The sequence below is a fragment of the Candoia aspera genome, chromosome 10 (assembly GCF_035149785.1).
Source record: "Candoia aspera isolate rCanAsp1 chromosome 10, rCanAsp1.hap2, whole genome shotgun sequence".
Taxonomy (NCBI): Eukaryota; Metazoa; Chordata; class Lepidosauria; order Squamata; family Boidae; genus Candoia; species Candoia aspera.
Window position 1 is genome coordinate 16,861,168 of NC_086162.1, and position 25,184 is coordinate 16,886,351.

At 44.2% G+C, this 25,184-nt stretch overlaps 2 protein-coding genes across 2 annotated transcripts in view; both read right to left on the minus strand.

Annotated features, from left to right (window-relative positions):
• LOC134503551 (synaptophysin-like protein 1) overlaps nt 1-25,184 on the minus strand; it is a 258,926-nt gene that overhangs the window by 47,234 nt on the left and 186,508 nt on the right. The gene's annotated exons all lie outside the window — the stretch shown is intronic.
• On the minus strand, nt 6,175-9,898 carry CTU1 (cytosolic thiouridylase subunit 1). Its single transcript, XM_063312088.1, has 2 exons — nt 9,359-9,898; nt 6,175-8,058 (listed from the first exon to the last, which is right to left on the minus strand). The coding sequence occupies exons 1-2, from the start codon at nt 9,858-9,860 to the stop codon at nt 7,502-7,504; spliced, it is 1,059 nt and encodes a 352-aa protein (XP_063168158.1). The 5' UTR covers nt 9,861-9,898; the 3' UTR covers nt 6,175-7,501.

The following is a 25,184-nucleotide window of genomic DNA, read 5'->3' on the forward strand; positions in this document are numbered from 1 at the left end:
CTCCCGGGCCCCGCCTCCTCGGGCCCCGCCCCTTTTCTCCTCTTGCGCATGCTGCCGCCCATCGGGAGCCCGCGAGTGGGTAGGTCCCATTGGCCGCTGGTCTCTCGGAGCCGTGACGCAAACACATCGCGCTGGGCGCCCCCTTCCTCAAGCGGACCAATGGAGCGGAGGGGCGGAGCTCCTGATTCCGGGCGATGGTTTCGGGAAGCTTGTGCCGTGGTGCTGCAGCAAGAAGCTCCAATGCGATCCTCCATTTTATCGTTTTTAGGATTTTTGTGTTTTTCTACCGTTTGGGATAGGTTAGGTAATGATTTCTGATCTGGATTGGTTGGAAATAGTTGCATACATATTTCTTGATGGAACTATATGAAAATATTTTCCTTTTCAATCAGAATATTTTAAGTATATAAACTACAGCCTTAAATCTTTCCTCTTTCTGCTACCAATTTTGTTACTTATTGTTTATATAAGTTTTTAGGAGAGTATTTGTTTTTTGCAGATTTCTGAAAACCTTTGCTGACAAGGATATTCACACATATTAGAAGGCACTGATTAGAGGTTACAACATTGTAAATTTCACCATAGCATAGTTTTTTTCCGATATAGCCTGAAAACTCCACCTGCAGCTCCTCAACCAGAGAGGGAGGGAGAGAAAACAAATAATCAGGAGAGTTTGCCTGAGCCGTGAAATAATTTATAAGATGTTATTCCAGATAACAGAAGCAAAAGTAATTATATAAGCTTTCTAAATGCAGAGCTTAAGGAGAGGATAAAATATCAAATGTGTTTAATATATTTATATACTGCTTCCTATGCCAAAGTACCTTGTAATGATTACAAATAAAACACTAAAACAAACAATACATTGAAATGATATGAAACAATATTCAGTAAATGAAATATTAATTAAAGCAGTGGAGAGGGCAAAAGTTCTTAAAATATTCATAACAGGAAGGCCTGGAGGAAGAGGTGAATTTTTAACAGGTGACTAAAACTTTTTATAGGAAACACCTTCCAAATTTCAGAAGGGAGATAATTCCACATTAATATAACAAATGCTACCAATGAAAACACTAGAAACACTATTTTTAAACAAATATTCCAAAATAAACTATTCCTAAATGGTATTCCTAACAAAATGATATTAAAGGCAAAACTGAAGTACTTTGGCCACACAATGAGAAGACAGGACAGCCTGGAGAAGATGCTGATGGTAGGGAGAGTGGAGGGCAAAAGGAAGAGGGGCCGACCAAGGGCAAGGTGGATGGATGATATTCTAGAGGTGACGGACTCGACTTTGGGGGAGCTGGGGGTGGCGACGACCGACAGGAAGCTCTGGCATGGGCTGGTCCATGAAGCCAAGAAGAGTTGGAAGCGACTGAATGAATAAACAACTAAACAAATTAAGAATATGTGGGTTCATCATTTCATAGTTCCGTTTTTGTGGTAGCAAGTCTAGAAGCAGGAGACTGTGTTAAGCCACAATATAGCTTATTTTATCGCAGGGGGGCATGTTTGTTAACTTGGGTGGTGGGTTTACCTTATTGTATGTATAAACCTGAATATTAACCTAACGGACCAAGAAGTGACCATAAATGAATGTTTCTATCACATTTACCAGTTTGTTTGTTTTTAAATAATGCAGCTCCATTAGGTTGGAAGAGATCACAATAATCTCAGTTAAAGCCAGAATGAAGGGGTAACCCTTCCTCTGTTGAGATCCTGAAGCTGGCACATGCAATGGGAGGCTCTCTCTCACATACCACAGCACTTTCCCTCAAAACAGCAGCCTGGGAGAAAAGGGTGAAATTCCCCCACACATACAATTTTCTTTGACCTTATTTATGCTTATTCCCCCCCCCTTTTTTTTTTTCTGATGCAGGTTCAGTATGGTATGCAAAATGAGAGGACACATTCCAGGCTGACTCCATCTTAAGCCTTGTCTTCTGTTCCCAAATTTTTATACTGAATCCAGGATGCTGCCCACCCTTTCCCATCCCTACCTTCTCATTTACTAAAGTGCTTGCTTCATACCCAGGCATTGTACAAACGGTGCAGTGAAAAGGGCTTGATACAAATTCAACAGGAAAGTTGAAATCTTTAGGGTAGTGAGTACAGAGATGCATTCATTCCTTAGTCAATTATTTACTTTGAACTGTAGCAGTGGGTGTTATATTAAACTTCCCTTGTTTGTTTGTTTGCCATGTTATCAAGGAACAGTTCCTGAGCACAGTGTTGTTCCTGGCCTCCACAGGTAAGGATGCTGTAGCTAACATTGGTACAGGTGTATGTGGATGCATGACTCTCAAGTGCCTCTCCTGTGTGTGTGATCACATTGCATATACATTGCATTTTTGTTACAATATGCATTACAATATACACTCTTTGTATTACAGTTCTGAGCTTCTGTTCATATAAATCAGCAGAGCACTTTTACTTCTTTATTTTTAAATTGCTTTTACACTTCTCTGTTTCACTGGTTGAAGGACAGTAAGGACTTGCTGTTTTTTTTTTAACTTTTGAAAGCAGCAAATGCAATGCTTTCAGAAGTTCGCAAAGGGTTTGCAGAAATTACATTGTGGGCTGGGGCAATGGTTACAGAACCTTCCACTAGAAAGCAAGTGGTTTTCACTGTTGGGGCACTGTATTAACTTGGGGAAAAAGGCACTTTTTGGTGGAGTCATAGATTGGAAAGTACACTAAAGCTGGGGTTAGAAACACTTGAAGAGTATGCCATCAAAATCAGTGAGGTTTTAAGTAAAATAAGTGGATAATTAATATGTCATTATTTTATTTTGCTTTCAGGAATCTAACATGTGGGGCATTCATCCTCCTAAAACATGTTTTTACAGAAATCAGCATGCATGTGGCAAATATGCCAGCCATTATAAAAGGAACAAAAAGTCATGATCAAAACACAGTCCAAAATGGGATGGACGAATCTGCGAACGTGATAAGGGCAGAAAGAAGTAAAATATACAGTGAGATGTGTGGGAAGGGGAACTAAGCACAGATAAATCAATTTGGTATAAACGAATGAGTGTGTAAAAAAACCATGTGTAATAAGTACATAGTACAGGTATGCAAAAAATGAATGTCTAATAACAAACTCAAGCAATGTTGATAGCAGTCAATATAGATGCAAAACAGGCCAGTATTTTATCTGTCTATATCAGTGTTTCTCAGCCTCAGCAACTTTCAGATGTGTGGACTTCAACTCCCAGAATCCCCCAGCCAGCATGGGTCTAGAGGTTAAGGCAACGGGCTAGAAACCAGGAGACTGAGAGTTCTAGTCCCACCTTGGGCATGAAAGCCTGCTAGGTGACCTTGGGCCAGTCACTCTCGCAGCCCAACTCACCTCACGTGGTGGTGGGGAAAAGAGGAGGAGGAGCGAGTATTTGGTATGTTTGCTGCCTTGAGTTATTTATAAAAACAATAAAGGAGGGATAGAAAATTAATTAATTAATGCATGCACGCATGAACAGTGTTCTTAAACTAAAAATAAAGAATTAAACTTGCCTCTTTAATGTGAAGTGGCCCGAATTTGAAATAATTTTTCTAATAAATTGTGATCTCCCAGGGAATGCCTAGTGACCTCTCGCAGAACCCTTGAGTGCCACAGAACCCTGGTGGAGAAACCTCTTAAGTAGAAATTAGAGTGCAGCCGGACATAATCATATGAGTGGCAGTTCATCTATAAGGAGCATTTGGGCATAGGCTGAGTCTGAGCAATCAGGATATCTGCTGATGAGAGGGAGGCCTAATCTGGTTTTATTCAAAGCCATTTTTTAAGAAAACCAAAAAATGAGGCCATCTTAAAGACCACACAGCAGTGTGAATCTCAGTAAGGGCAGGACAACTCCTTTCACCAAAGAGAAGAAACAGAAATGCCCATGTAACAAAAATCTCAGATTCAGTGTCAGCCGAGCCTTTCTTGACAATCCATGTCTTCTTTCGAACAAAATAGGTTGATCTGAAACTGAACTGAGAAGGTAGGTGGGGTGACTCATGGATGAATCACCTACCCCTTGTGGAAATTATTCTGCAGGAAAAAACATATATACATAAAGAAGTTACACTTCTGAGTTACCTTTCAACTTCCACTTTCAAGTTACCCTGTTTCAGCACACGAGGGTACAGAGGACCCAATGATGCTTTTCTTATATTCTTATGCTTCCCAGGCCAGACTCTGCCGGATGGTTTTCCGCATCTCCCTTTCATATTGCAGTTTTTGCTTATGTATTGAAAACGCTGGGATTTCCCTCCACAACTTTTAAAACCACCTTTTATTGAATAAGTCACAGTGGCCTGGCTTTGAAAGAATGTTAAGCCTAAAACCTTGTGGCTTAAAGTCAGTCCCTGCAAACCAAACTACGATACTTCAGCAGGAGGAGGACCAAAGCTTATACTTTGCACACAAGAAGCCAGTTGTGGTTTCACTTAACAATGGCTTTCCTTAACAACCGAGTTTCCAGTCCCAATTGTGGTTGCTAAACAAGGACTACCCATAAGACTCTTTCACAAGCATAAAACCCCTTTGGGGATGCTGGAAGACTGATTTCAAGCTTCTACTTCAGGCAGAAATCAGGTGAAAGTAGTTGTAAAGCAAGTCCTCCATTGTTGCTACCGTGGCTTCAAAGAGAGCTGTGTTCAGTTGATGAAATAACACAAAGGGGATTCAGATATCAGTGTAGTTTGTTTGGCATTGAATTATCATGTTGCAAAACCCCAGCCATTAACAATTTGCAAACAGTGGTCTATTAACATGATGGCTGAGCCAACAGTGGCTTGACTTGTGGCTATGCAGGAATCAGTGGACCTCCAACTATTAGCTCAACCAGCAGGGAATGATAAGATATAGGAGCTTAGCATGATATGCAGCCCCAGACATTTGGGACTCAGCTAGCCAACTGTGGCTTAAAATGATACATGAATCAGTTCATTGTTGGTGTGAGAAATGAGATTTGGTGCTTGTAAGGGGGGGAATCCAAAATTCAGACAGCTAAGGCACGAAGCCCCAAACAGCCTGGCTTTTATCTGCTCAGCCCAAGATTCTTGTTGCAGTAAACTATGCCTATGTCCTGCAATGTGTGGAGATACAAATCATGTCAAAAGATGCGTGCCAGTCAATATACAAAACCTATCTTGTGGACAATGAGATTTGTGCAGCAGTAAGAGGAGGCGGCATTGATTCATGTTACATAAGATGCGATCATCATAGATCTGAAAGCCAGTGCAGTGTAATAGTTAAGGTGCTGGACTAGGACCAGGGAGAGCCGGGTTCAAACCCACAGTGAGCTCGCTGGGTCTTTAACCCAATCACTCATCAGTCTCCTCTCAGCCCAACCTAACTCACAGGGTTACCGTTGTGGGGATGAAACAGGAGGAAGGAACACTGTGTATGCCCTCTTGAATGAACGGTGGGATATAAATGTAAGAACTCAATCGATAAATGATTGGAGAAGGCAAGTGAGTAAAAAAGGCACAAACAGCTACCACCCAATTAGTGACAAAAATCAGGAAGAGTCTGGTAGCACGTTTTCCAACTAACAAGTTTTATTAAAAGGCATAAGCTTTTGTGAGCTGCTGCTCACAAAAACTTATGCCTTTTAATAGAATTTGCTACCAGATTCCTTCCAATTAAAGAGAGCAATTTGTGAGAGAGAGACAGGAAGCTCAGACAAGTGAGCAGATGATCCATCATGGCCACAGCTCTACCAGCAGAAGATGTGTAGGAGTGCATTATCTTCGTAAAGCTGGTTTCAAACTAGAATGATATACTATTCTTGATGTTTCTGGGAAGAATGGAGCAGCTTTGGATCCAGAAGATCCAAGGCCACCTCCAACCCAACCCACTTTAGATCTTTCCACCCACTGGATTCAACCCCATGACAAATACACAGATCTTGAAATCCTATTCTTAGCATTCCAGAGGGACGATGGCTTCTTAGATAAGCTCCTTAAGAATTAACATTTTACAAAGAGGCATGCAAGGAAACAGAATTCAATGAACATCAGGAGAAATTACTTAGTGTTAACAGCCCCCCCAACCATGGAACAATTGCCTTTGAGAGACGCTCCCTCGCTAGAGGTAACATCAAGAAATCAACAGTCAGGGATGCTATGGCTGAGTGAACATCCCCCAAGCTCTCTTCCTCCCAAGGAATGACTCACTGCAGGAAGAAATCTTTTTAATGATTATCCCATAATACAAGAAATTTGCAAAATTTGTATAAAATTGGTATACACACTGAAGTCTCTATGGGATCGATGTGTCAGAAAATTGCCAAGAAGCAAACCACAGATTGGCACACACACGTACTGACACTTGGGAGACACTTCACACATCCCACTAAGCTGTAATTTGGCTAGAATTCAGCACAATCTGTAAATTTTGCAAACTAGGGTCCATCACCTGTATATTGTGCATACCAAGCCCAGTATTGAGACTTACTCAATAATCCTTGCTTTAGCAAGTTTGTGAGAACCAGGCTGGGGGCTGAGTTTACCCAGAATTCCAGATAGGAGTTTTTTAAAAACATGGTTTTAGGTTTGGCTTGCACAAAGCACTGTAATGATTTGGTTCACACATCGTGCTAAGGCAAACAAAACAAAACACAGTAGTATGGCAAAATGCATGAATTTGGCAACCAAGCCTATTAAAAGTGGGGTTGAATGGCATGTCCAAAAGTTTAATGAAAGGGAGGGGAGCTGCAGAGGTGACAGCCACAAAGGCCATGAATGTCTACCGCACACTGATGCATACCGTTTAACCCCAGCACCTCCAGTTTAACACAAAAATCCAGTCCCTCTAGAAAGGAGCAACTTCAACCTGAGACCTTGAGAACAGCCATTAGCCAGAATGGATGGTCTGGTCTAGATGGGCTTCAAACAGCTTCTTATGATCCTCAATGCCATGATTCAGGAGTGAAAGGAAAGATCCCTACTGGGCAATGGTCAAAAGCTGAGTTCAGTAAGCTTTAAAATGATTACTCTGGAAACAGGAAAAACTCTCCTGGAGGACCAACCTTAAACCTCATGGGTACCACCACTTTGGGAAGCAGCAGCAATGCACACAAAGCAGCCTCCCCCACGACTTAGAGCCCTCCAGATGTGGGGGCACTGTCTCCACAACCCCCAGCCAACAGGAGCAAAGGCTGGATGGGTATCAAGGGACCTGAAGCCCAGCACACCCAAGAAGGCTCCTGATCAGGGAAGGACAGCACAGGATGTGTGTTCCTGCCTCTTTAATGCAAACACAGCAGCAACAACCACCACAGCTGGGGATCCAAGGACCTTTGTAAGATTACTGCCGAGGAACCATCGCCATTGCCCATACTGCCTGGAACTGCTGGGAGCTGTAGTCCAGCAACTGGGATGGGGGTGTGCTGCTTCCCAACTCTCTGATCTATGCAGTTTATTCTTAAGAGTCTTTTTTTTTTAAATCCCCATCCCACCTCAGCAACCCTGAGCAGGAAAAGAGGGCATAAAAGGAGGGAGCTCAGAAGTCGATCGTCCATCCAACTCGGCTTGCCTGCCTGGAGTTCTCTTCAGTTTCTGAGTCAGCCTCTGGCCTTTCCCCCTCCAACAAAGCCTTCTGCAGGCGGTTGGTTTTGCCAATGGCCAGCTTAGGGAGCCCACGGTTGAGCCCCTCCAGCAGCACGCATGCTTTGCAAAGGGGCTGGCTGGAGAAGTAGCCGCACCGCTGGCAGGTGCCCTGGATGGGCAAGCGAATGTCCTTGCGCACCGCCAGCCGCTCCCCCGAGTGCACCAGGTCCGCCACTGAGCTGGGCCGGATGGCTTCCAGGTCTTTGAGCAGGGCCCGGACGTGGCCCCGGTAAGCATTGGGGGCATACACGCACTCGGTGCTGAAGTAGTCCAAGCCCTGGAAGTAGGCGTAGAGCACAATCTCTTTCTCATAAGCATGCTTCAGCGGCTTGCAGCGGGGCAGCGCTCCCTCGCCCCCCGTCAGGATTTCGGAACAGCGTTGAAGCCGCCCAACGTCCCCCCGTAGGAAATTCATTAGGACTGTCTCAGCCACATCGTCGGCGTTGTGACCTAGGAAGCAAAGTGGAGTGCAACCAGATGGATGAAATGGAGGAACAGCCTTCCTGGTTTTCTTTTAAGGGAGTCAGCAGGAAACTCAACCCCCTTCCTCAGGAGCAGCCAGAAAGTGGGTCTGGTTTACCAGCCGATCTTTGGCTGATCAATCAGATGCGTGGGAAGCAATAATTTATCAACTCAAAAGGCTTTTAGAAGATTTTCAAAATTAAGGTGCCGCATTCAGAAGGAAGGAACCCTGGGTCTTTTACTGAGCAGGCTCAGCTCTGGAGCTGGAAACAAATGTCCTGACTTCACACATGCTCAGCAGCACTCTCACTACCAATTGTTCCATGAGACACAGTTGGCCAGGTTCATAAACTCCTCAGCTATCCATCAGGCTGCATTCACACAACACGCTAAATCCAAACCAAAATAAACACCTTACTATTTAATGTGATGCCTGAACTTAGCCATAATACTACAAGCCACAGAAGTTAATGTTTCCCAGTTTATCCTTCGAAAGACTTTACTGGGCATTACTAACTTTTAAAGGGAGGGGAGGCAGTTAATCTTATAGTTATATTCAAACAACATGCTAACCCCCATTTGTTTAACCATGGTTTATTCAATAAACCATAACTGGCTAAGCTCACACAACACGGTAAACCAAAAGCAAACAAACCACAATATGGTTAGCATGTTGTGCAAACCCAGTAATAGTTGCTACTGATTGGAGCAACCTGGTGCCTTCCAGATGTTCTGAGTACAGCTGCCACAATTCCTGCCATTGGCCATACTGGCTGCAGCTTATGGGAATTGAAGTCTGAAACATTTCCACCCATGCTCTCACCTGGGAGCACCATGCATTAGAATCAACAGACTTACTTCTGAGTAGAAACTCAAAACAGGGGTTGCAGGTCGGCATCCTTTCCTAAAATCTTGGCAGCCTTTCAAACAAATAGATATGGGGAGTCCTTGGTGCTTTCTGAGCTGGTGGTTTCCTAGCAGACAGTTCATTACCCAACCAGGTAACATCATCAGTGTGCCTAGTTCAATACCTAGTCAGGTAACTCTGCAAGCCAACAACCAGGCTCAGAGATCACCACGGGCGCCACCGTTCAACCCTGAGCTACAGATATTCTCTTCTATTGGATCGAATAGATCTAGTTTATCTATTGCAGCGTCCGACTGGAGCGTGGGCTGGTCTTTTCTCTTTTTCTCCCTCTGAGCTCTGCACACGCTCCAAGACCTGCTGAGTTCTACGGGCATTTTGTACCGGGCTTTTCCCCCGCCCCCCCAGACGCCGCCCCTCTACCTGTGGCGATCTTGTCCGCCCCTAACAGGACGGCGCCCCGGTCCAGCGCCTGCCTCCGGAAGACGCCGCAGAAGGTGCAGTTGTTCCTGGAGCCGGTGTGCTGGACGATGCGGTCCATGCTCCAGCCGTAAAGCTCCTGGTAGGAGACCACGTGCAGGGGCAGGCCCAGGCGGCCCCGGTTGCGCTGGACGGCGGCCAGCGAGTCGTCCCGGTAGCCGGCGATGCCTTCGTCCACGGAGAGCAGCAGCAGGCGCAGACCGTAGCCGTGGCGCTCGTTCAGCAGGCGCAGCACGTGCGCCAGGACCGTGGAATCCTTACCGCCCGACGCCCCGATGGCCACCGTCTCGCCCGGCTGGAAAAGCCGCGCCGCCACGATGGTGCTGTGCACCTCCGCCTCGAAGGCGGCCGCGAAGCAGCTCCGGCACAGCGCCTGGCCGGTCTTGGGGCGCCGGAGTACGGCGCGCTGCGTCCCGCAGCCCCAACACAGCACGGGCACCGGCATCCCGCGAGCCGGAAAAATGGCTCCGGCCGCCCAGCGGACGCCGCCCGCGAGGAAGGAGAGACTACAATTCCCGGCGTGCTCCGGTCTGCTCGGTGCCGTTCCTTGCGCGGAGCCGGAGCGCAGCGGCTCCCAGGGGCGAGTTCTCCCGGTGCAAAGCGCCAGGTGGCTGGGCGCGATGCGCCGTCCCGGCCGTTCCGGTTCGTGGCCCAGGGCTGGGGGCTGACTGTGGGGCAAGCCGGCTCATTGCAGGGTTTTTTTCCACAAACCAGGGTTAAATCAATCGGGGCTTAGTGCAGTGGGTGAGCTGAGCGCTGTATGCCATCCTACGAACCGACGGGGCACTAGAGCAGTGTTAATTAAAGTGTGGTCCGAGGACCCCTGGGGTTCCCAAGACCCTCTCAGGGATCTGTAAAATCACAATTATTTGCCAAATATTGAAGATATTTGCAAAATTTTAAAACTCTGTCACTCTTCTCGTTATTTTTATTTGTTAAAAGAACATAGGGCTTTTTCATGAAAAAAAAATTACTTATTAGTCATATTTATATGGTCCCCCATCTCACACAGTGCGACTCTGGGTGGTGTACGACAACTAAACAAAACAGCGAATAAAAACAATCATTATAAAAGATACTATTAAAATAAAAATATCAAACATTTTAAAATATATCTTATATTTATCTTGATATCTAAAGGGTTTAATATTGTTTTTCCATGATTCAATAAACAAACTGCGTCAATTTTAATTCTTAGTACAATAAATATTGAATAATACAACCCATACAAACAAAAGCTCTTTTGGGGCCCTCCATAATTTTTAAAAATCTGAAAGGGCCCTGAGAGCAAAGAGTTCAAGAAACACTGTGCTAGAGCAGAGTTTCTCAACCTGGGCAATTTTTAGGATATGCAACTTCAATTCCCAGAATTCACAGGGACAACTACAGCAGAAATGGCCAGCTTTCTATTTCACTGCCTCTGTCATGGAAAGACCACCCACTGCACAGATGTTTAGAACAATCCCTACTCACGGATGGCATAGCCAGGGCCTCTGGGACATATATACAAAATATACTGACTTGACATACTTTGGATCATCTTTGTTTCTGAGTAGACTTAATGCAGCCCAGGCTGCATCCTTCTTATCCAGGATTTATTTATGTAGTTCTTCATTTATTGGATTTTAAGGTTGCCCCACTCTGAAAAGGCTCTGGATGGCTTATGGTATTTCTAATATATATTTTGAAAACAGAGTTAAAAACATAATCACCTGGACAAGACAATAACATTTGAAAGACTTGATAGGAGCCTGGAAACAGAGCCAGGTCTTAAAGGACTTCTGGAACACCAGGACAGTGGTTATTCTGGCACCCTGGCATTGAAAACTGCATCTTTCTCAGCTAATTCAGCCAACTGTGGTAGCTTCTCCAGAAACTGGGGTGTACAATTAATGACTTCTGTCCTTAAAAGCAAATGCTGAAATGCTGCACTTTTCCTCTCTAGTGATTTCTGGACTCTCACAGCGTTGCTTAACTATTGCTGTGCTGATTTAACAGTAAGGAAGACAAGCATCACAAGGATAACTGGGTGATAGTATTAGAGTCTGAACCGAATAGCCTAAATCACATAATGCTTCATCAGGATGAAGAACAAGACTCTGCCACTAGGGGGCAGCCTCACCTAATGTATCTTCTGGAACATGGCCATCTTCTGTACTCAGAAGATCTTGAGACCTCTTACCTTTCCTGAACGCTGGATGACTCTGGTGATCCAACAACATATTGGGTGACATTGGGTGAGTTCCAGAGACCATTGTGACACCAGATGTTATGCTCCCGTCTGGCTCCGTTTTGCACTCACAGACTTGCCCAGTCGTGGTTAAGCTTTGCCGAGCCTGTAGAAATGCATTATGCAGGAAAGCAGAGGGCCTCAGCCCCAAAAGCTGCTTCCTGTTATTTTTCCATCATCCTTTGCCTGGGGTCAAAAGAACTTAATTTCCTGTCTCCTCTGCATCTGCATTCCCAAAAGGGCCCAGAGAAAAACTTTTTGACCAAGTAACTTTTCTATTTTTTTTCAAGTACCATGGTATTGGAAAAGGAGAGCTACAGACTAGAGCAGTGTTTCTCAACCTTGGCAAGTTGAAGATGTGTGGACTTCAACTCCCAGAATCCCCCAGCTAGCTTTGCTGGCTGAGGAATTCTGGGAGTTGAAGTCCACACATCTTCAGTTTGCCAAGGTTGAGAAACACTGGACTAGAGCAAAGAGAAACTGAGATTGGGAGAGTCTACTTATTTGCACCCCTTTGGCAGAATCCAGCAGTATTGATTCTGGGCATAAAATGTGCAGTTATTGCAGTGATCTGAAAACATCCCCCGTTGAAGTATTGTATCCCTTCAAGGAGAAACTGAGGAGCAGCTTTCTGGTCCTCCAGATATTGCTTTACTAACCCTCCCAGCATCCCCTGCCATTAGCCACACTGCCTGGCATTTCAGCTTAGGAAAATCTAGTGGACAATACGTTCTTGTCAGTAAAACATGAGCATTTCCCTCCCTGCGATGTTCTGAAATGGTCAGCATTGTACAGAAGGTGTCATATGAACACACAGCATTGATAAGAGAAAATACTGTGACTGGATTTGTTTCTACATGGAAACCTCTTCTGGATTATTTGCTTCTAACGGAAAAAAATGAAGTTTTGATTCTGGGCTTTGTTGATTAAATTATTTTTGATAGAAATGATGTTTATTAAGGCTTAGTTAAGAGTAAGAGATTAAGGTATTATATATTTGTATTCATATCTGTGTTGGAGAAGGTTGGAAGTCACTTTCTTTATATTTCTAAGTATTTCTGCACTTTTTTAGTTTGTTCTTTTTCTTTTAGTTCTTTCCTCAAGCTTTTCTATACTTTATTAAAGTTTCAAAATACAGATAAAATACAAAGTCTTTAAAAACATGTGATATGAACACAACTCTCTCTCCTACAGCCCTGTCATCTTAAAATATTTCCTATTTTTCTTTTGTAAATTTTAAAATTTAAAACAACAGGGGGTGCAAGTGCCCTCTGAATTTGGCATAAGTTCATAAAGCATTTCTACAGTTCTTTAAAGTGAAATGCAATAAATAAAAACTGGTTTTGAATGGATTAACCTTTGCCCATGTTGATCCCTTGTTCCTGTTCCTCTGGGTTTCTGGCCTGGGAATGCATCTCTTCTTCTAACTTCAGGAGAGCATTTCTGACTTTCACCTTTATCTAGATTGGCTCTCCTTGGACTTTAGATGATTCAGGGGAAGTCCCCATGGCTTTGATCTCTAGATGAAGGAAGCAAGCAAAAAATGTGGTCTTCTGGAGTTCCAGAGCCATTCCAGAATGGGTGGGGGCAAGAATTTGGGAGAACTTGCATACTGGGGAGTTTTAAGGGGGAAATATGTTCCTTAAGTATTATAGATATGCTTAACCCTGCCATTTTACCCTTTAAAATTCTTGAAATTCCTATATCCATCAGGTCCTGGAACTGCCTCCTCCTGAGAATTTAAAGCTCTGAGGTCCTATGATGGGACAGTCATGGACCAGAAATTCAGGGGACAATACTGGCTAAACTGAAAACGGTCTAACCACGGGCCAATCAACATCTTGACTCATTCAAGGATATCTCAGTGCCTGACTCATTCAAGGCACTAATGACATACTCTTTCTTGATACAGCATTTCCCCCCAATAATTTTACATGAGTTTTGTTGTCACTAATGCTGGGTGTTTTCATTATACTAAGCTACATGCATTCCAGACCAGCTACATGCATTCCAGACCAGCAGTTTTGTGGCAATTTATATCAGTTAAAGTGATTTTAAAAGTTGTAGACCTAGTTTTGCAACATTCCCACCATTGTTATCTTTGATCAGAGGTGAAAGGAAGTCTTGGTTGATATATTGTAGTTCTTAATTTCCTCCCTTTTCAAGATGGGAACCACTGAGTTTTTGTGGGTAGATGAAGGGTAGGTGAAGGTGGACAGCCTGATTTCTAGCACATATAATAAACCAAACTATGTCTTATAATTTAAACTATAATTTGCTAGGTTTGCACGATACCTTGATATGCCTAACATGATCAGTTACAAATCTATGATTTGTTAACTTAACCTTGGTAAGTTCTGTGCTTGGTTATTCTGCAAGCAGGTTAAATGTGTTGTATGAACTCAGCCCTATGGCTTAGAATGATGTGTGCATCCCATCATGCTTCTTATGGTTGAGAAAAAACAAACTCCATTCATTTGGAATTACAGTAGTGGAAAAAGCAACCTTAAATGACTCAACTTCAAGGTAATCCCACATCTTTATTTACACAGTATAGAAAGGAACACTTCAGTTTACTCAAGAACACTGTCAAGTTTGGAACCTCACCTTTTTTATGTTGCAACTAGAAATGTGTTTACACAGAAATCTTGCTAATCTCAAAGACTGGAAACACCAATCAAATACTTTGGATAACAACCTTAAAATACAATTCACTCATTATGTTTTATAACTGTTTGTCTTTACTATCACACCTGACCATATGTCATGTGAAGCAAAGAAATGATAGAATAAAGATTCCCTGGTGATATTTGAGTGTTTTCTAGGCTGGAATAACTCAAGATCTACAGGGGAGGCATCAACACCGCAGGGTGGGTGGGTGGGTGGGTGGGAATGGGACATTTTGTATTACAAGCATGTCCTCTGCCATTGAAATAAATCTTTCTTGAAACTTGAACCTTCTTTTTGAAATCTCTGGGAAAGTTGTACAGAGCTTAAAGCCCCTTGTATGCTTGATATATAATAATTACAATTCTGCATCTCCACAGCCTAGCCCTTGATGACTAAAGGCATGTATTTCAGGCTGAGGGATGGGTTTTAGTGAAGTTTTTTATTTAAAGCCAGTTTGGTGTAGTGGTGAAGATGGTGGTTTAGAAACCAGGAGACAGTGTGTTCTAGGCCTTCCTTGGGCATTAAAGCCGGCTGGGGGGTCTTTGTGCCAGTCCCTCTTTCTCAGCCCAACCCACCACTCAGGGTGGTTGTTGTGGGGAAAAGAGAAGGCAGAAGTATTAGGTTTATTGCCTTCAGCTGACCAAATATGTTTTTTTTTAAAAAGGTGGAATGAAAAATCTAATATATTGGTATCTCACTTTACAGAAGAAAGTAGTGAAAAGATGGATTACAAACGTGTTAATCAAGCTGTTTATGGTCTCAGCAGTACTAGGGGCTTTTGACTGTCAAAGTAAAGATGTTCCTCAGTCTTTATTTGAGGATCTCCTCCATTTCTGGCTGTCTTGCAGAGAAATCTCCTTTCTGGGCATGCACTGAAATTCTGGAAAGGACCAGATAACATCCAGGCCAGGAGGACAGAGATGGTTCTGAGATATAGTTCTTCCTTCTGGTTTCTGGATAAGTATAGTGTAGGTGGGATTTCGGCAGACAATCTTCTTCTTCCCCTTCCTCTTCCCCTCCCAGCAGACTTGGGAGCCAGTGTGGTGTAGCCATTAAGATAGTAGACTAAAACCACGTAGGCCCAGATTCTAGTTTATCTTGAGCCATTGAAGTTCCATGGGTGACCCCATCACTTTTCTCATCCAACCTTACCTTCCCAGGATGGTTGTGGGGAAAAATTAGAGGAAGGAGGACTACATACACCACCTCAAGCCCCTGGAGGAAAAGTTGGATATAACTCTAACGACTAAATAAACCGATTCTGCATTTGGTACGCCATCCCAGATGAGCCCACAAGCTGTTCTGGGGGCTACCCTCGCTCACCATTCTCAGTGGCCTTTGTCGCTATTTAGCTTCAACAAAAAAAGTAGGAAGTGCCTGTTTCCCAGATCCAAAGCAAAACTGATAGCAAGTGTGAAGTTATTTCTGCCGTGGCATTTGCTGACAGTTAAGAAATCAAAAGGCAAAGGAAGTTGATGTCCTGGAAAATGTTATGCATTGATTCTTTGGTTTTAATTAATGGGCTATAAATTGGGATAAGCTATCTTTCTCAAAGATTAAATATAAAAGCACCAATGAATTCCAGCACTCAAAGCAATTCATAGGGGTTCAAAATCCATCTCTCACCTCCCCAGCATGTGTTTTATGGATCCTTCATTGCGTGCCCTACCCAGGGCTAACTATGGTTCATGGTTTCTTCCATTATCCCAGTGAGCTGGGTTCCCATGATACATTAAACATAAATTAATCTATAGTGGTGGTGTTCACATGACATGCAAGGAGAAAATGTGGTTGGCCTCTTTGGATGTGTCTTGCAAACAAAACCATTGAATGGATTTCTCCCTCTTTTTAAAAAATAATTTAATAACAACAGGGATGATACAATAAAAAGTATATACTGTGCAGTAGTGATAAAAATAAACTAGAACTTTAAAAAAGAGATCCCTGTAATGATAAGCTTGTTAGCAGATTGCTAGGAAAGCCTTTGGCCCAGGAGAGATCAGAAGTCACACACCAGGCATTTCTATAAAAATAATTTTATTTACAGAAAACAAACATATTTACAGGCTCTCAGTGAGAGCTGCTTAACTCTCTACATGCCTACACAGAAGGGAAACTGAAACTAGAACAAGTCCAGGCAAGTTCTTCTCCCCAGGTGCAAAAACTAACATCAGAAAAGAGGACAATTAAATTCAAACTCTTCACCTGGCCAAAATGATTAGTTACCATAGTAACCTTAATCTGTAGTAGAAAACATATTAACAAAGCTCAGATACTTAACATATTTTATTAAATCTAGACCATGCAGAAACATACTGCTCCATTTTCTCACATTTACAACATAAAGACATCTCAAAAATGGATAAAATATATATCTATCCAATCTACTGTTTAACATCAGAAGTGTAAATTTCTTTCCACCTCCATAAAATTATTCTCTGAGCCAAACCCCAGGCTCAGCTGAGCCAGAGTTCTTCAAAAAAAAAAAAAAACCAAATTCCACATTTCTGGAGTTCAACATCACACTTTAATATTTTTCCCCAGCAACTGGAAAGTTGGAGAAACCCTTTCACTGAGGAGTGAAAATACACTCTCAAACACCAGTTTCTCAAAGGTTACTGAAATAGAAGAAAGACTAAGGAATGGCTCTGGGCAGGGTCACCCAGCCAGGATATGAGGCATTTTTTCATGACCTTGAGAAACAGCCTTACAGACAGACAAAATCTTGCCATCTACACAGCTGGATCGAGGCCCATGCAGCCCGATCCTGGATCTAGACTCCTGAAATAAAATATCACGTACTTCCAAGTGTACATAATTAAGGTGCAACCATTAACTTCAGAGCTTCAAATAAATTAGTCTAACCTGTCTCTTCACTTCCAAGGTTGTTTAATCAGGACACTAAGCCATCTATTCCACCCCCAACCCATTGCTGAAATACTGCTTTTCTTTAGGTCCGGTGTGGCAAATTTCAGGCTGGCGCAGGATCTGCTTTCACCGATACTGAGATCTTCCAATTCATACTTAGGCTGTGTTTGCACAAGACACCCACAGTTAGCCATTGTTTAGTCTATTAATCCCTTTTTCTGGGTTTTCACAATATGCTGAGCCATAAACTTACCACCCAAGTTCATGCTGGCTGAGTTCACAGACACTTCCAGACTATAATGTTGTTTAGCATGTCATGCAACCACTGCCTTAGAATAACAGAATGCTGAGTTTTGGAATCATATATACCAGAAGCCAGAGGGGGCTCATAACTCATGGCTGCATTGACACAGTAACTCACAACTCTGTTACTGAATTTCCAAGCTCGGTCTGATTGAACTATAAACCAATTGAAGCAGAGTGGCTAAGGTGTTGCACTAGAACTAGGGAGACCCAGAAGCTAACTGGGTGATTTTAGGCCAGCCTCTCTCTTTCAGCCTAGCCTACCCCACAGAGCTGTTGTGGGGAAAAAAAAAGGAGAGAAAGCATTCTGAAAGTTGCTTTGAACTCCTAAAGGCAGGTTATGAATCAACCATGTAAATAAGCATAAACTGAGAGTCACTTTAGTGTAGTGGTGAAGGCACCGGGCTGGAAACCAGGAGACTATGAATTCTAGTCCTGCCTTAGGCACAAAGCCAGTTGGGTGACCTTGGGCCAGTCCCTCTCGGTCCTAGGAAAAGCCTTTTCTGAAAACTCTTGCCAAGAAAACTGCAGGGTCCAGGCAGTTGCCAGGAGTCAACACTGACTTGGAGGCACACACACACAAATAAGCATACTAAACCACAGTAAAGCAAATTAAGGCTAGAGCTTGCCAAGGTTGACACATGTTATGAAAACACTTCCATGTCAACAAAGTAACTATGCTAATTCAACCAATCGGACCCCCACAGTCATTAAGACTTCACGCGGAGTAAGATATACCGGACTGCTGTGCGAAGTTCCCATCAGACTTTTTCCCCCTGCTATTGCTCATTTAATGGAAGAGAACGTCTGTAGCTCAGAGTTGACCTGCGGAGTCCTTGGTGCTCTCGGAGCCTGGTTGTTGGCTTGCAGACGTCTGGGTAACATGCTGGGCAATTACACGTCCGTAGCGAGCAACCGAGCTCCGAGAGCACCAAGGACTCAACCCTGCCCGCTTAAACAGACGGGCAAACTCATCCGCTGAAGTTCGTAAACCAAGATTTTTGGCTAAGCGTGAGGCTTGATTTCAGTCAGCTGGCTCCCTCAGTCAACCATGGTTAAACTTACCACGCTAGGTGAACACAGGCACTAACCCATTCCTTCACGCCCTCACCGCCTCCCTCGATGCCGCTCCCGCAGCCGCCTCGCTGGGCTTGCCCCGGCCAGCGGCCCCGCCCTCTTTCCCGGGGTTTGTGAATTTGCCACCACTCTGCGCCCAATGACGTCGAGAGCGGTCGGGCCCGGATTGGCCGGCCTTGGGCGCGCCTCCGCCCATCTCTCGCGTGGCCCGCCCCTCCTCCCTCGCCTCGGAAGACGATTGGCCGAGGCGTTCGAGTCTGGGCCCGGCCGCGCTCGGGGGGGCGGGGCGTGAGGCGCGCCGCCGCTCCGGCGCGGCCCCGCCTCCTTTTGCCGTTCCGCGCGTCGCCTCCGACCGTTCTTGGGCGGGCGGCCCTCTGTCCGTCGACGAGCGCGGGGCGGCCGGCGGGAGTGGAGACCCGGAGGCGCAGGGGGCGGCAGCGAGCGCCAGATCCTCCGAAGGGGAGGCAGCGCCCGGCAGTGAGTGCGGGCTTCCTCGCAAGGGAACCCCCGGGGCGTCGGGGGGACTGATCTCCGCTGGCGCGGCCGCGGCGCCGAATCGGGGACGGGACTCTTTGGGAGGCGGTTGTTGGGCGGAGGTGGCAGCTTGCGCGGCGACTTTCCTCGCGTTCCCTCCGCTGGGTTCACCGCGAAGCGGCTCCGATTGGCCGCGCTCGCGCAACAGGCTGGGCAGAAGTCGCAGCCCCCGAACCACCCGCGCTGGGTTCGCACGAGCAGCTCCAGACCCCGTGTCGGCTTGGCGTGTTGTGAGAACCCGGCCGGGGTGCGTGCCTGCGTGTGTTCGTGCGCCTTCGGTTCCTTTCGGCTTCTCCCCGCCTTTCCCAGCCCGGCGTCCTCCGGAAGCGTTGAACTGCCAGGCGCCCACCATCTCCAGCCTGCAGGTCGGGGGAGAAGGGAGAGCAGCGCCTTCCGGAGTGGGAACGGGAATAAAAGGCTGGGTTATCCCCCTCCCAGCTCTCCACTTCCTGCCCCCTTTGCCCCCTACTTCGACCTGAGGCAAACTTAACGTCAGATATTTTGGCCAGGGGGAGAAATGCCTTGGGGGAATGGGCTACTTTCCCAATTGGGTGGGGAAAGAACTAATTAAAACGTAGAATGGGGGAATCTGGTGGTGTGGGTAGGTGTGAGTTCTCCCCTTCCTTTCTAAAAGAGAGGAAAATTGGAGCTGGCAGTCAGGAGACCTTGAAGGGGGAGCCTGGAACAACTTGGCAGGTTTCTCCCTTGTTACTTATTATGGGATGGGGACGCCTGCGAAGTGCTGTTCGGGAGGGGGGGAGAGAGAGGTGTGGCGGCTTTGTTTTGTTTTGTTTTTTTTCTTCTCCACTTAAAAACCCAGAGAAAATAAACAGGGAAGCCACAGTCTGACACCTCTGACTGCTGTGTTCACGAATGACTCTAGGGTAGTGGAAGAGGAGAGTGGCATGATCTCCCCTTGGTGCTGATGACTACCTTAGTACAATAAATTTGTCCAGCTTTCCCCAAACTCTGTGTCTTCTATTTGTACAGATTTCATCTCTCAACATTCTTTGCCCTGGTTGTGATGGACAGGGAATTAACGTCCATATACTTGAAGGCTGCCCGGTAGCAGAAGACCACTTACTCATAGCCGACTGATTCAACCTAAGTGGCTAGGTGCGTGCGAGATACTAAACTATTGCTGGCAGGATTAGTACAAGCCACAAACTGACCAAACATTTTAGCCTGGGAATGGCCTAAAACCACGAAAGCTGGATTTTGGGGTCCCTAAGACCTGGATTTTCCCTCTCCATTCAAGGTAAATCAATGGCCCTTACCCCAAATACCGAGAAGCTGGGTTTAGATCTTATCCATTCTGTAGGACTCATATTTAGGGCATCTCTTCCATCCACCGGAAGTATGTCTGCCTGCAGAAAGGTAGTTCTGAGACAGCCTCCAATGGAACAGCCTTTCTGTCATTACTGGCTGTGGCCTATGGGAGTTGAAACCCCTAGGTTGGCAAGTCTGGTGTAGAGTGTGGGCAGCATTTATATATCACGCAGAACCATAATATGGTTTGCCTGCTTTGGGTTTTATGTGTTTGATAACCAGGCCAATTGCGGCTTATTCCACAAACCACAGAGCATACAGCAAAACTGCATAATGAGACATCTAGTTGCTGCGTCTTGTTGGGAATTCTCAGTTTGGGATGGATGACTATTTTAACCTTTCATTTTCCACCTAAACTTCAGAGATTTCCAGACTGCATAAATGTTCTTCCTAATTGCAGGGCTCTTTGGCTCATTCAAATCCTCCAGGAGCTTAACTGAATACACCTTGTTCTTGCTTTACCTTGGAGGTTCTCAGCAGAGGCAAGTCTTGCTTTTTCTTGCAAAGTGTTTTGAACTTGAGACTTCAGTACTTTTCAAGGCTGAAATCCTATGCTGTAAGGTAAAAGGAAATAGATTTCTTCTTGCGAGCCTGCATTTGTACATTATTACAGGCTGTAGATTCCCCTTCCTTCTGCGACCATATTTGGTGGTTTGGAAGGCACAACTTTCTTTACATGAGGTCCATCATGCTCAGTTGTCTTCCTTTTGTCTGCCAGGTCTGATCACTGCCTTTTGATGAAGGCTTTCTGAGCAACGTATACAAAATAAGTTCTCAGAGAGACCTGTGTAATTCTGTAACTCAGTTTGCATGGGTGTAGTCACTGCATAGGTCTCTCATCTAACGCAAGGCATATGGAGCCAGGGTCCCTAAGGCAGTGATGTTCAGACTGGATCATGCCTTGCACTGTGGGAGTTTATTTGGTAGACCTAAGTAGAAGAAGTGTGTATACCAGTGTTCTTCAACCTGGGCAACTTCAAGCTGTGTGGACTTCAACTCCCAGAATTCCCCAGCCAGCATGGGAAGTTGAAGTCCACACAGCTCGAAGTTGCCCAAGGCTTCCCTGTCAGCTTTTTGAGATGCAGCATCTGTGTCTGGTCCTTTTTAACAACCTTCATACAGGCCTGGTTGCAAGCAGCAGCCAAGGACAGTTTCAAACTGTGTTTTGGCTAATGCCCAGTGCACTGAAGTTACTTTTGAAGATACCTGTACACTGTTTGTGATTATGCTGATGAATCAGGGAGTTTGTAAACTGGCATATTGTAAATATGCCAGTGAACAGTTCATACTGTAGGCCAGCCTTTCTCAACCTTTTGACCCTGGAGGAGTCCTTGAAATATTTTTCAGGTCTCAGGGAGCCCCTGCACATTCAGGCTGGAAGTTACAAAATTATTATATTTGTTTCATGGGTGGGCCTGGATATAGGCATGAACAGTGTTCTTAAACTAAAAATAAAGAAACTTACCTCTTTAATGTGAAGTTGCCCAAATTTGAAATAAATTTTTAAATAAATTGTGATCCCCCAGGGAACCCCTTGGGACTTCTCGTGGAACCCGAGGGTGCCACAGAACCCTGGTTGAGAAACCCTGGTCTAGGCACTGAAAAATGGACTCTCCTAGAAGTGAGAAAAGTGGCTGTTTTGTAAAGGTTTTTCAGTCTTTCCTTTTGTTTTCAGTCTACCCTTTTCCCCCCAGATTTGTTTCATTATAAGAAGGAAGGATGTTGGTTAATTTTAGACCTGAGTCTGTGGGCAGAGAACTATCACTCTCCATTTTACTGTTCAGCACCTCATAATTTTAGATGCTTTATAAATAAAATATGATGATGGCTTCAACTGTTGGGCTTGATAGACTGTTTTGTCTGATCCAACAGGCTTCTTACCCTCCAACCCAACTAGAATGAAGAAAAAAAAAAAGAGTGATGAAAAAAAGCAGCGTAAAGAAAACGTTGGGGGTGGGGAGGGGATAATAGTCTTTTCTTTTACCTCCCCCTGAAGTCTTTGCAGTAATTTCCCTGCTTTTTTTTTTGAAGAGTCCTGTTAGAATGACCTCAAATCCAGAGAAAAGCAAACATTTCCATGAACTGAACTTAATTGATGACTTCCCGGGTAGTTCCTTGACACCGGGAACAGTACAGAAGTGGTTTGCCCTTGCCTTCTTCCTAATGCAGTCTCTTGTTTTTCTTCCACTTCCTAAACTAAGATGCAGTCCTGGCATTTTGGGATGGCATTCCATCTCCCATCCAAATGCAAACCAGGTCAGATCCTCCTTAGCTTTTGAAATCAGCTCAGGTATACTAGGTCCTGCCTGGTGCTAGACCAGAATCCAGAAGCAAGACACAGGTGATGTTTTCCTCTGTCAGTGCATCCTAACAGTTATACTTTATGACTGATTTTATTGGTATTGTTTTATATTCTTCATTTTTTAATGGCTGTAAACTGCCTTGAGGATTATTCTGAGCAGAAAGGCAGGGTGTAAATTCAGTAATTAATTAACAAACAACAACTGAAATAGGCTTTCTGTTTTGTGTTGGTGGCCATGGCCACAGATGAACTTTGCTCCATTAGTTTCAATCTTTCTTCTGTTCATTTGTCTGACTACCTTTTAAAGTTACCTAAGCCTGGGGCCATCGCCACTCCTGATGATGGTAAATTGCATTGGATAGCTTTTGTATTGCATGAAGAAATACATTTTTTGGTCTGTTTTGCATCTACAGCCAGCCACTTTCATCGGGTGATTCTGAATGGTTAATATAATAGCAGGACGTTCTCTCTAGCCTTCTTCAATTATGAATACAGTATTTTCATAAGCCGCTGTCTTACTCCTTTTTTCAAAAGAAAAGTAATACAGTACATGTTTTAGTGTTTCCCAGATGAAATATATTCTAACCCTTGGACCAGGTTGGTTAGTCATTTTCTGAATTGCTTTCTATCTCTGAATTGGGATAGAACAAACTAAGGTTAGAATTTTAAGTTGCTGTCATGAGTAAGGATGGTGAGCAGCATTTCTTGGTTTTCTGAAGACATTCCAAACGTCTCCCCTTAATTTCTTGTTCCTCCCTCTTTCGATGGGAGTAGGGGTTTGTTAGGATTGATGTCCTAACAGCCAGGAAACACGCTGAGACAAGGAACTGGTCTCTAATGTTTATTGCTAGTACTTAACAGGAATCCTAACAAACTGAAGAAGCGTGGGAAAACCCAGACATATAAACCCCAAAGGTTAAGGCGGTCCCGATCTGTGTCTCTTTGAATGGCTGACCAATTCCTCAGTGCTACGCATGCGCTTGACAGTCTGGATGGGAGCCCCCTGCTCGCCATCCTTACTCATGACAGTTGCTTTGTATTTGTGGGTATATGCATGTACATACATAAACCTTTTGATAGCTAACTCAGATTTATGGCCTTCCTTGTTCTTTGCAGGTTGCAGCAATTCTTTCTCCAGGCACACAAACAAATCTGTGTCTAATTACTGTTTGTGCTTTGCTCCTTAGGACTAGAGCTTGGGAGATAAAAATTGAAGGAAAGCAGTTTTTAGCTAAATTTTAAGAAAAAAACTAACAGGAGTTGGGTGGCAGGAGATTACCTATGGAAATTTGGGGGGGAGGGGTTTCCCTTTGTTTGGAGCTATTTAAAGAAAGGCTGGAATGCCACTGCATTCAGTTCCTGCATTAAAATGGAGGCTAGATTAGATGGCCTCTGAGATACCTTCCATCTGTCATCTAAAAGGCGTGGGAGAGTGAAAGGTTAAATGAATTACGTTGTACAATAAAAATTAAGTGAGCCCAGTATTGATACTATGACCTTATGTTTTAAGTAGGGCATACCTGAAGGCATTCAAGAATGAGTAGGGTGTACTTGAGGGCATTCCTCATGTGGTGTTTGAAGTGGTAGGATTCAGTTGTTACAGTCAAATCAGTGACTAAAGGAAATACAAATGGGAGGAAAATGCCAAGGCTATGTTGCTCCTGTAAGAGTGCCTAAGAAACTAATAGAAGATCTCCCCTTGAGCACAGGGCCATTCTTAACTTGCTAGCCCCTTTTCCTTAATGGTTCCCATGATGGCATTAATCACCCATATTTACAATGGCATCTTCCTATTTTGAATGAATGGCACGTGAGCAATGTTGTCCTGGGCTATCTCACAGTTAGCCTGCTCAGAAATAATTGTGAGAAGTGATCTACTCCTGAGGGTTATGTCACCCTTGTTTGTAAAGATGGATTGACTATGTGCCATCCAGTCATTTCTGACTCCTAGCAATTACATAGATGGATTTTCTCCATGATTTGGAGTCCTAGCTACCACACAGGTTGCAAAGATTCGACTTTAAAAGGGCTTCTGGATAACTCTAAGGGGCTTTGGAGTGGCCTCTTTTAGATTCTTTATTTGTAGAATATCATTTAGGCAGAGTTTCCAGTGATACATGTCTTCTGAGTGCTATGCTGGGTGCTGCATTCCAAAAAGGAGTAGATGAAGCTAGGAAAAGCCTAGATTTAATTTATTTTAATTAAAGTTAAATACAGTTACCCTCCAATCATATTTTTTATACTTTCTCCTGTTATATTAAAAATTACAGTTCAGTGTGAATCAGCAAATGCTTTGGTGATTCATACTGTATTGACCATGGTTCTTGATATTTATCCTAGCTTAGAGCTTTGATTTTTGGTTCTCTGAAGTAACATATTCAATTATTCATAATTAATGATGTATGGAAAATTATAACCACTTAGATGTTTTTAGATCCCTTGTATATTTACTTGTG

Coding starts and splice junctions, on each gene's coding strand:
- CTU1 (XM_063312088.1), bottom strand. CDS start 9,860: ATGCCGGTGCCCGTGCTGTGTTGGGGCTGCGGGACGCAGCGCGCCGTA. Junction 8,059..9,358: donor GGCGGACAAGATCGCCACAG/GTAGAGGGGCGG, acceptor TTTGCTTCCTAG/GTCACAACGCCGACGATGTG.